Here is an 11077-nt window from a genome sequence, read left to right as displayed (position 1 = left end):
TCTTCGTCAAGTTCATACAGCTCCCTTCGGCGTTGCTCATCCGCAAGCTGAACCGCACGTTCGTCTAGCTTGTTCTCAAGGTCTGCAATCTGTGCGGCGTTGCGGCGCGGGTCTTGGGCCTTAAGCACAGCCCGTTGCACCTCCAAGGCATGAAAGTCGGGATCCGTGGAGAGAGGCAACAACTCAAGCGGAACTCCAAGAGGATCCTTATTCAAGTACCCACGATCACCCTCCAGCAGATCACCCGCAAGTTCATCGACACGTTCATTCATCTGCGCCTCCAACGAGCTCAACGCCGCAGGATCAGTTCTTGGATCTTTCTTCATGCTCCGCAACTCATCAACCATCGCAGCAAACTGTGGGTCTTCATGTGGTTTCAAAAGCTCAATGGGAATGCCGCGTGGAGCGTTCTCCACACCACGCAGGTCCTCCGCAATCTGTTCCAGAGCCAACTCATGGGCACGGCCATTCAGTTCATCCTCGAGACCCTTGATGGCAGCTGCGTTACGCACCGGATCCTTTGCCTTGAGTGCAGCGCGCCTCGTCTCCAGCTCGTGAAACTGTCGGTCCTCGTCAAGGGGAAGGACACCCAGCGGCACACCCTCCGGGTCGCTGTCCAGGAAGCCACGATCCCCCTTCAGTTTATCCTCTGCCAGCTCGCAGGCGCGAGCCTTCAGCGCATCCTCCAATTCGGCTATTGCGTTCTTGTTATCCATTGGGTTCAGCATCAGCTCTAGGCGTTTGCCCTCCATGTCCTTGAACTGCGGATCACTGTCTAACGGAAGGGCCCCCAGTGGGACACCCAGGGCATAGGATCCATATACGACTCGCGATCTGCGTGCAAAAGTCCTCTGCGAGAGCGTCTGTGCAGTCGTTCATCTTGCGCTCCACCGCACGGATGGCGTCGGCGTTGCGCTTTGGGTCTTTCTTAAGGCGTCGCAACTCCGGTAAGTGAGACGCAAACTTACTGTCAGCGTGTGGCCACAGTAGTTCCAGTGGAACACCCCTTGGGTGAGATTCGAGTCCACGAAGGTCTTCCTGCAATTGCTCCTTGGCCAGCTCCTCTGCACGCTCGTTCAGTTGGTCTTCAAGGGCCGCGATCTCAGGGGAGTGTCTCGCAGAACCATCCGCCATCAATACCGCACGCTGCACCTCCTTTGCGTGAAACGTCGGATCCTCGTCAAGGGGAAGGATAAAGAGTGGAACACCCTCAAGCTCGGGGGAGGAAGTCACGATTCCCGTCCAGCATCGCGCGGGCCAGCCTCTCGGCACGCTCATTCATCATGCCACGAAGGCCCTCTATCTTCTCGGAATTTCGCCGCGGGTCTTTCTTCAGCTCCCGCAGATTCGTCACTAAACGGGCAAACTCCGGGTCCCCGTGAGGATTCAGCACCTCCAACGGTACACCGCACGGTGCCGGCTCGAGTCCAGATAGATCCTCCCGCAGCTGCTCCCTTGCTAACTCATGTGCACAGTCATTAAGTCTACCCTCAAGCTCCTCGATGCTCTCTGCATTCCCAAGTGGATCCTCCAGCTTCAGCTTCGCCCGCTCCACCTCCAGCGCATGGAACCGCGGGTCTGTATCCAGCGGCAGGATGCTCAATCGAACACCCTCGGGATCCGCGTCAAGATACTTGTTACGGTCCCCAGCGAGCGCACCCAGTGCCAACTCCTCGGCTCGCGCACCCAGCCTTTCCTGAAGATCCTGTATTTTCTTGTTTGCCGATGGACCCTCAGCACGACACCTCGTTTCGCGCAGAAGAGGGATGAGCTTTGCCGCCACAGGATCCTCGTACAGTGAGAGAAGAGCCAATGGGATACCATGTGGCTCCTTGTCCAGTCCACTGAAGTCCTCCTCCTTAACAGTCATTGCAAGCTCATTGACACGATCATTCATGGCTTCTTCCAAGTCTTTTATTCGATCGGCGTTCGCCCTGGGGTCATTCGCCTTGAGTTGAGCACGCTCGTCGCAACTCTTCGAGCGCCCTGTCTTTATCCATCGGTATGTGCGCCAGGGACACACCTTCAGGGTCCTTCTCAAGGAACCAAAGATCGCCGCCCAAGAGCTCCTTTGCGAGCTCACCCAGGCGGCGATCCATCTCAGCCATGTGCGCCTGCAGTTCATCATCTGGCCCGGACTGCTTAAGGCGGCGGAGCTCTGGCACAAGAGACGCGAACTCCTTTGTCATCATGGGGTTTCAACTGGGCAATATCAATGCCCTCGTACTGACTAGCGAATCCCCTCAAGTCCTCCGCAAGCTGCTCCTTCGCCAGCTCCACAGCGCGATCATTTAGCCTCATCTCAAGATCCTGTACCTTTGCCGCATTACGCCGAGGATCCTGCGCCTTGAGTCTCGCACGCTCAACCTCCATCTCTGAAAACGCCTCATCACGGTCCAATGGAAGATCTGCAAGCGGCACACCAAGAGGACAAGGGTCCAGGTAGTCACGATCACCCTCCAGACGCGCATCAGCAAGTTCGTACGCCCGTTTGTTCATTTTCTCCTCCAGGCTTCGAATCTCATCAGCGTTATCACCACTGTTCTTCTTGAGCTCACGCAGTTGTGGAATCATTGCAGCAAACTCCGGATCCTCCATGACCCTGAGCAACTGCAAGGGTAATCCCTCCGGTACGGTATCCACGCCAGACAGGTCGTCCTGAAGCTGCTGGAGAGCCAACTCGCGCGCCCGAGCGTTCATTTCAGCCTCAAGGTGCTCAATCTTCTTCGCACTCCGCCGTGGGTCGCTCAGCTTTAGTTTCGCACGCTCAGTCTCCAGCGCATGGAACTGAGGGTCGGTGTCAAGCGGCAGAATATCCAGAGGAACGCCCTCAGGGGCGGGATACAAAAAGCCACGGTCCAGTTGTGCCTCCGCCAACTCCTGAACACGGTTGTTCATCGCATCCAGCACATCAGCAATGGCTCCGGCGTTCGCATCCGGATCCCTCTTCAGCACACGAACGTCGTCAACCAACGCTGCAAATGCTGGGTCACTGTGGGGGTTCAGCAGCTCGAGTGGGATACCGCGTGGTAGCTCGTCCACGCCAGCAAGGTCCTCACGCAATTGGTCACGCGCGAGCTCGTGACTGCGCTTGTTCAACGCGTCCTCTAGATCCGTGATCTTCTTGGCATTCAGACGTGGGTCCTCTGCCTTGAGCTTTACACGCTCTGCCTCCATCTGTCTGAAGGCAGAGTCAGTGTCCAACGGCAAGAGCGCCAGAGGAACTCCCTGGGGTTCTTTGTCCAGGAAGCCGCGGTCGTCCTCCTTCCGCTGCCTCGCCAGGGTACGCGCACGCTCGTTCATTTCACTCTTCAACGCTGCAACCTCATCGTCTATCCCCCGATCTCCATGATGTTTCCGCAGCCGTTCCACAAGTTCCGCGAACTCCTTGTCGCTGTGGGGGTCGAGCACAGAGAGCGGGATACCTTCAGGTTCTTCGTCAAGTTCATACAGCTCCCTTCGGCGTTGCTCATCCGCAAGCTGAACCGCACGTTCGTCTAGCTTGTTCTCAAGGTCTGCAATCTGTGCGGCGTTGCGGCGCGGGTCTTGGGCCTTAAGCACAGCCCGTTGCACCTCCAAGGCATGAAAGTCGGGATCCGTGGAGAGAGGCAACAACTCAAGCGGAACTCCAAGAGGATCCTTATTCAAGTACCCACGATCACCCTCCAGCAGATCACCCGCAAGTTCATCGACACGTTCATTCATCTGCGCCTCCAACGAGCTCAACGCCGCAGGATCAGTTCCTGGATCTTTCTTCATGCTCCGCAACTCATCAACCATCGCAGCAAACTGTGGGTCTTCATGTGGTTTCAAAAGCTCAATGGGAATGCCGCGTGGAGCGTTCTCCACACCACGCAAGTCCTCCGCAATCTGTTCCAGAGCCAACTCATGGGCACGGCCATTCAGTTCATCCTCGAGACCCTTGATGGCAGCTGCGTTACGCACCGGATCCTTTGCCTTGAGTGCAGCGCGCCTCGTCTCCAGCTCGTGAAACTGTCGGTCCTCGTCAAGGGGAAGGACACCCAGCGGCACACCCTCCGGGTCGCTGTCCAGGAAGCCACGATCCCCCTTCAGTTTATCCTCTGCCAGCTCGCAGGCGCGAGCCTTCAGCGCATCCTCCAATTCGGCTATTGCGTTCTTGTTATCCATTGGGTTCAGCATCAGCTCTAGGCGTTTGCCCTCCATGTCCTTGAACTGCGGATCACTGTCTAACGGAAGGGCCCACAGTGGGACACCCAGGGGCATAGGATCCATATACGACTCGCGATCTGCGTGCAAAAAGTCCTCTACGAGAGCGTCTGTGCAGTCGTTCATCTTGCGCTCCACCGCACGGATGGCGTCGGCGTTGCGCTTTGGGTCTTTCTTAAGGCGTCGCAACTCCGGTAAGTGAGACGCAAACTTACTGTCAGCGTGTGGCCGCAGTAGTTCCAGTGGAACACCCCTTGGGTGAGATTCGAGTCCACGAAGGTCTTCCTGCAATTGCTCCTTGGCCAGCTCCTCTGCACGCTCGTTCAGTTGGTCTTCCAATTTCTTGATGGGACCTGCATTTGCTCTCGGATCGTCTTTGCGGAGTCGCAGACGCTCAACTTCCATTGTATGGAAAGGCTCGTCCGTGTCGAGCGGAAGTTCACTGACAGGCACACCTGCAGGTTGTGGATCAAGGAACATTTCACGTTCAGCATCCTTTAGTGACCTCGCAAGCTCGTGCGCCCGATCGTTAAGCTTACCTTCTAGTTCTGCTATCATTCTGCTATTTTCTCCAGGCACGCTATTCAATGCACGTAGCTCATCCTCCATCTGGCTGAACGGCTCATCTTCATTTAGTGGAAGGAGATCAAGTGGAACACCTTCTGGTTCGGGATCGAGGTACGTGCGCTCTTTGTCATGCATTTGCTTTGCGATTTCACGTGCGCGTCTATTCATGTCATCCTCAAGCTCGCTTATTCTGCTTGCATTAGCAACGGCATTCGCCTTGAGCTTCATACGCTCTCTCACCATTTCGGCGAAGGCAGCATCACTCATAAGGGGTATATCTGCAATAGGAATGCCCTCAGGTTCTGGGTCGAGGAAGTTGAGGTCTGGATCGCTTGCTCTTTCTGCAATTTCATCTGCCATCTTCTGCAAAGTACCCTCAAGTGTCCGTACTTTCGTGGCATTCCTTGGGTCCTTCTTCAACGTATAACGCTCACTTTCACCCTTCATATACTCTGGGTCAGCATCAAGATGTGGATTGAGTATCTCAAGATCACGACCTGGAAGATACTTGGGTCTGTCTTTTCCAAGCAACTCCTTCGCCAACGCATGCATGCGGTTATTCACTTGCGCTTCTAGCGCAGCAATCTCCTCCGCATTTCTCTCAGGGTCTTCGTGGAGCTCCTTTAGTCTGTCCAGCATCGCCTTGGTCTCTTCATCATCAAATATCGCGAGGTCCTCAAGGGGCACTCCTTCCGGCTCTGCATCAAGAAACGCCAAATCAACCTCACCGAGGTCAACAGCGTCTTCAGGAGGATCCGTTATACGTACATGTGCCGGCTCCAGACCAACAACTTCCACTTTACACGGTACGAGACCGTTGCCACGCGGGCATGTGATGGACAGAGCGTACCGTCCAGCCTCCGGAAGATGGTGCACAATACCCATTTCACGGTAGTTAGTTGCCGACGTCACACCATCAATGCGTCTGTCATCACCATCGTAGAGGTACATGCCAAGGAAATCCTCAGCCATTGCGTCACCACCATTAGGTGATTTATATGGCTTTTCCTGACGCAGAAGGATGTGGATGTCTGTAGGCACATCAACAAGAAAGTCCACACGATCCTTCTCCTTGTTTCGAAGCTCAAGATGTTCAATGGCAGGCAGGTGACGAGCAACGTCGACTTGCAGACGCACAATTTTCACTTGTTCCGCATCTGCCGGCTTTTGATACCAGTACGTAAGCAAAAATTTGCTCTTATCGCGAAACATGGCGCTCGGAACAAGGTAACTCAACGATCTGGGGGGAACTGTAACGACACCTACCGACTCACGGGAATTGAGAAAGAGACCCTTATGAACGATTCGGTGGCTGTTACCTGTCACCAAATAAGTTGGTATTGTGGTGTTGCTTGTTGCCTGGGAAAGAACCAGAACACATTGAATATAATGAAGTTCCTGTAGTGACAACGAATGCAGCATGTGTCGCTGATCGGGTTGACAAATCATAGTCATTATTTGCAGTGGTTCATCGGAGTTATTTCTCACAACATAGAGTGGATTCTCACGCCATGTCACGAGGGTTGGGTTTCCACCATTAGTACCCTCACCCCATTCACTGTTGAAGTGCCAACTTGGCTGTACCAAACCCTTAATGAACACCTGCTGTATGCTGACAAATACATTGCAGAATAGCGGTACGGGCATGTAGAGTACGTCACGCCGATCAGGTTGGAAAATAGAACGCAATTCCGGAGTCCACTTGGGGTCATTGGGATTCATGGGACCCGTATATACAGCTTCCACAAAAGGGTTGTATATCATAACCAACAGATCAGACAAAAACAAGTTCTCCTTGTTTACCGTAGAGAGGACACCAAGAATGCCATACGTTTGTTCCTCTTGCAGCCCAACTGCTGCCGCCTCATCTACCTTGGTAAGCGCCCCATAGGCACAATTTTTGACGTCGTTGTTTAGTTCAACCCAAAAATCTGGTTCGTCAATGTCGTACATGGCAGACTTCGCAAGCTTCACATCAGTTGGAATACTCACCACTGGTTGACCGGTGAAGTCATGATACACCTCCTGCAGTGTGCAGCCTTCAATATTTTGGTACAATGTGTAGAACTTGGCGTACGCCTTTTCTAGTAACAGAGGCCACCAGTGGCATGTAGGCGAGCGGCAGAACAACGTCTGCTCCTCCATCAGGGGAATTCGATCATCAATCTCCACCTTCACCCATTGTCCATAACGGTGAAAGCGGAAGGTGTAGCGACCGTCCTTTCGAACGGCCTTCGTCACAAACACATTGCGAATCACCTCGGGGTGGTGATCTACAACAGTTGCGAAGGCGGTGAGACAGCAGCACTCAAAATGTTCACCCTGTTCAAACTGGTCTCGGCTGAGTACGTCGGGTAGTAATGGCTGTGTCTTACCCTCAGGATACAAGTCACCAATGTGGATCCACGGATCATTTGTAATTGTTTTGTTGTTAACCATGAATCGTTTGTCTTCAAATGGAATTGTGCTGTCAGGCACCTCCGTTATATTTGCAGGAGGGATATTGATGGGAATATAATCAATTGGATTTGTTTTCTCTGTTACATCATCTCCTTCGTCAATTATATCCTCATCATCAAACATACCTGCATCCTCTGGGGAATCGACGATGCGAACGTTTGCCGAGGAAGAACCAACGATAGTAATTTTTGCAGGAACAGATCCTTTTGCGCGAGGGCATGTTACAGATATAGCATAACGCCCGCTTCGTGGAAGATGGTACAGTATACCAGTCTCACGGAAGTTAGTGGCGGCATGTACTCCGCCAATCTTACGATCTGTATCATCGTACAGATACATACTCATATAATCTTCTGTCATGGCATCTCCTCCCGTTTTACTCACATATGGCTTCTCTTGGTGCATTAGGATATGGATATCAGTTTGCTCATCAACATAAAAATCTACTCGGTCTTTCGTGCGTTCCTGAAGTTCTACTTGTTTTACTGTTGGATTTTGCCAATCCATTTCAGGAATAGACACCTTCTCAAAATGAAATTTACTGTAGTCATACTGTTTCATTCGGTAAAGAGCAATTGTAAATTTAGCCTCTGCCCCTTTCATCATGCAGGAGGGAACGAAGTAACAAAGAGAATTAGCAGGAACGACAAGATCATTGGCAACTTCACGAGAGTTGAGGAAAAGACTCTTGTGAACCGGTTTGTGGTTGTTTCCTGTAATAAAATATGTCGGTATAATGTTGGGGGATGTATTTTGCACCATTACCATGCCACACTGAAGATAATTTGCTTGCTCATCAACAGAAGTAAATCGGCGCTGGTCCTCTTGTTTAATCATAACAACAAGATGAACAGGCTCTGTACCAGTGTTCCTGACGTAATACAGGGGATTCTTACGCCAGGTGACACTGCTGGGATTGCCACCTGCAGTTTCACCTTTCCATTCATCGTCAAAATAAGTTGGCTCACCAACAAAAGAAAAAAGGCAACAGAGCTGCATGGAGTTGACGATCTTTAGGAACATATTCAAGGGAAGAAATATGGAACGCTCATCATCCACGTTGTACTTGGCTCGCAGCTTTGGGGTCCACTGCGCATCCTTGTTGTTTAACGGTCCCTTGTAAAGAAACTCCTCATCCTCAAAGGGATTATGGAGATGGACAACAATATCTTGCACAGAAGATGTCCCAGTGAGAGAAAACACCTCGAGAAGGCCGTACTGTTGCTCGCGCTGTAATCCCATGCCCTCCAACTCCATATCCCTTGTCAGGACAGAGGCAGCAAACTGACCAGATTGAATCTTCTGTGCCAATTCAAGCCAGTAATGTCCCTCTGTCACTTCAGCTCCGGCAGCCTTGGCAAGCTTGGCATCCATGGGAATGTTCAATACAGGTTTGCCAGTCAGATCATAATACGCCTCCTGTAGTGTGCATCCCTCAATGTTTTCGTAACCAGTGTAAAACTTTGCGTACGCCTTCTCAAGAAGTAAAGGCCACCAGTGCTCCGTAGGGGAGCGGATATAAAGCACTTCATCGTCATCTAGTGGAATGTAGTCGTCAATTTCTACTTTCACCCACTCTTTACCACGAAAGAACTGAAAAGTGTAGCGCCCATCTCGACGCACATTCTTGGAGACGAAGCAGTTCCGGATAACGTCGGGGAAACGTACCAGAGTTGACAGGGCTGTGAGCATAAAGCACTCATAGTGGTTACCCTGGCCAAACTGCTCACGTGAGAACTCAGAAGGAAGAAGAGGTTGGTTCCAACCATTTGGGTAAAGTTCACCAATACGGATCCATTGGTTTGAGAGATGTTTGTTTTTCTGCATGAACTCTGTGTCTATCAAGACATTATCACTATCAGGTGGCTCCGCAAAGGTAACACTATGAGACGGCATACTGTTTCAAAGTAACCGTAGCGGAAAATAATAATAGTAATAATAAAAGTAACGGAAATGTAATCAACTATCGGAAAGAATTTCGAATCACAAGAAGTTTACAGCACTTGGTTGGGAATGTGCTTTTAGCCTCTCTGGTGAACTCTCTAGTATTGCTCCTCCCTTTAGTTTAACAGTAAAAACACTCTAACACCTCTTTTTGTGTATGAAATTCCTTTAATGGGGTACTTCTTCCCCGTTGACTGCCTTCTTGTCTTTCTTTCTTCAAATACCCCTTTCCCTTTTTCCTTTTTTATTTGTTTTTATTTTTTTTTGTTTCGTAAACAAAATTTTCCTTGGGTTTCCTTTTTCTTTATGATTTGCTTTCTTTTTTTATTGTGGTATGTTTATCACCTTCTTTACCTTCCTATATTAACAGCCAGTTTGCAAGAAGTAAAGGCAAAGAAAACGAAAAAAAAAGAAAAAGGGTTCAGATGTAAAGTATTCTGCGTAGCTGGCAATAACAGAATAAGGCAAGCATGCAATAGAAAAGAAATAACGAAACAATGATCTCCTTGTTTTTTTTTTGTTGTTTGTTTTGGAATTGAATCCTTCAGTGACTGAAAAAAAGAGTTTGAGCATAAGAGTGCGAAGAAAAAAAGTAAAATAAAAAGAAACAAAGGTAGTGGACGAAAGAATAAAAAATAAATAAAGAAGAGTAAGAGTGAGAATGACATAAACGAGAAAAAACAAACAAAAAAAAACAAAGTGAATCGCTCGTGTATTGATGGAGTACATACTTTTGTAATACATCTCTACAGGAACAAGAATGGGAATTGTAAAAGAGAGAGAGAGAGAGAGAGAGAGAAAAAAAAGCAAAAAAAACAAGAGTCATGAGAGAAAATAATGGAAAAGGAAAGTGACGTAAAAATTCAATATATAGAGGGAAACGAAAAAACAAAAGGGGGAAAAAAGGAATTTCATGAGAAAAAAAAAATAACGTTCACCTTCACGATTCCCCTCGTCATGTCGATGAGTGAGACTTATTCCCTTACATGCGTTTCTGAAGTGTATCTCACTAGTCCTTTTTCTTTTCTTTTTTCTATCGCTCTTCCCCTTTTGGTCTTTTATTTACCCTTTCAATAACACATTTATTTTATTTTTCATAATACCCCTTTTCGTTTCTTCACTCTATTTATTTACTTGTGTTGACTTTTTATTGTCTTGTTTTTTTTTTTTTTTTTCTTAATGCTTCTCCCTTCGTTCTCCTTTTTTCTAGTTCTCTCTATTTTCATATATACATATATATGTGTTCACATGAGTGATAATGAATAGTAAGAATTCATTTACAGTATTCTCCTCAAATATTCATTCATTCCCCTTTTATTCCTTCTTCATTTATTTTTTTTTCTTCTGCCACTAATATAAACCCAATACCGTATAAACATAATTTATTTAAAAAAAAAACAAAGTTCGCCTCGTACTCGCTCTCTTCTTTCCTTTTTCCATTAATGATTTTACCGTTATGGAATAATAATAATAATAATAATAATAATAATAATAATAATAATAATAATAATAATAATAATAATAATAATAATAATAATAATAATGATAATTTGCTTTTTTTTCCTTCTCCAGAACATTTGTATTGATGGTTTCTCCCCTTTTTAATGTGTACACTTCACAGCTTGTTGTTGTTTTTTTTTTTTGCTACTGTACCCCATTTCTCTATCTCTTTTCATCTCTTTTTTTTTTCTTCTTTATCGGGTATTCCCTTTCGTTTTGACGTCGCATCACAGTGTGTTATTAACCTCCACCCTTCTCTTTATCTCCTTATATCATTTGTAGTTCGTATGCCACACTTTACTCCTCCATTTTTACCCCTTCTCTTCTTTATATTATTACTACTATTAATATTATTACTACAATGATAGATACTCGATATGGTAATAACTGTAATAATAGTAAAAACAGTATAACTTTA

At 48.1% G+C, this 11077-nt stretch overlaps 3 protein-coding genes across 3 annotated transcripts; all 3 read right to left on the bottom strand.

Annotated features, from left to right (window-relative positions):
• On the bottom strand, positions 1 to 716 carry LSM04_002264 (uncharacterized protein; the record flags this gene model as incomplete). Its single annotated transcript, XM_067331860.1, has 1 exon — positions 1 to 716. A coding segment is annotated over one exon (716 nt), but the record flags the coding sequence as incomplete, so codon positions are not given.
• A 52-nt stretch (positions 717 to 768) lies between these two features.
• Positions 769 to 1134, bottom strand: LSM04_009016 (uncharacterized protein; the record flags this gene model as incomplete). The annotated part of the gene is made up of 1 exon (XM_067331859.1): positions 769 to 1134. The coding sequence occupies one exon, from the start codon at positions 1132 to 1134 to the stop codon at positions 769 to 771; it is 366 nt and encodes a 121-aa protein (XP_067190256.1).
• A 1008-nt stretch (positions 1135 to 2142) lies between these two features.
• LSM04_009218 (Peptidase C2) lies at positions 2143 to 9111 on the bottom strand (the record flags this gene model as incomplete). The annotated part of the gene is made up of 1 exon (XM_067331858.1): positions 2143 to 9111. The coding sequence occupies one exon, from the start codon at positions 9109 to 9111 to the stop codon at positions 2143 to 2145; it is 6969 nt and encodes a 2322-aa protein (XP_067190260.1).
• Between the last annotated feature and the right edge of the window lie 1966 nt (positions 9112 to 11077).

Source organism: Trypanosoma melophagium, assembly GCF_022059095.1.
Source record: "Trypanosoma melophagium isolate St. Kilda chromosome Unknown ctg29segment0, whole genome shotgun sequence".
Taxonomy (NCBI): domain Eukaryota; phylum Euglenozoa; class Kinetoplastea; order Trypanosomatida; family Trypanosomatidae; genus Trypanosoma; species Trypanosoma melophagium.
This window is presented reverse-complemented; position numbering and strand designations above follow the sequence as displayed.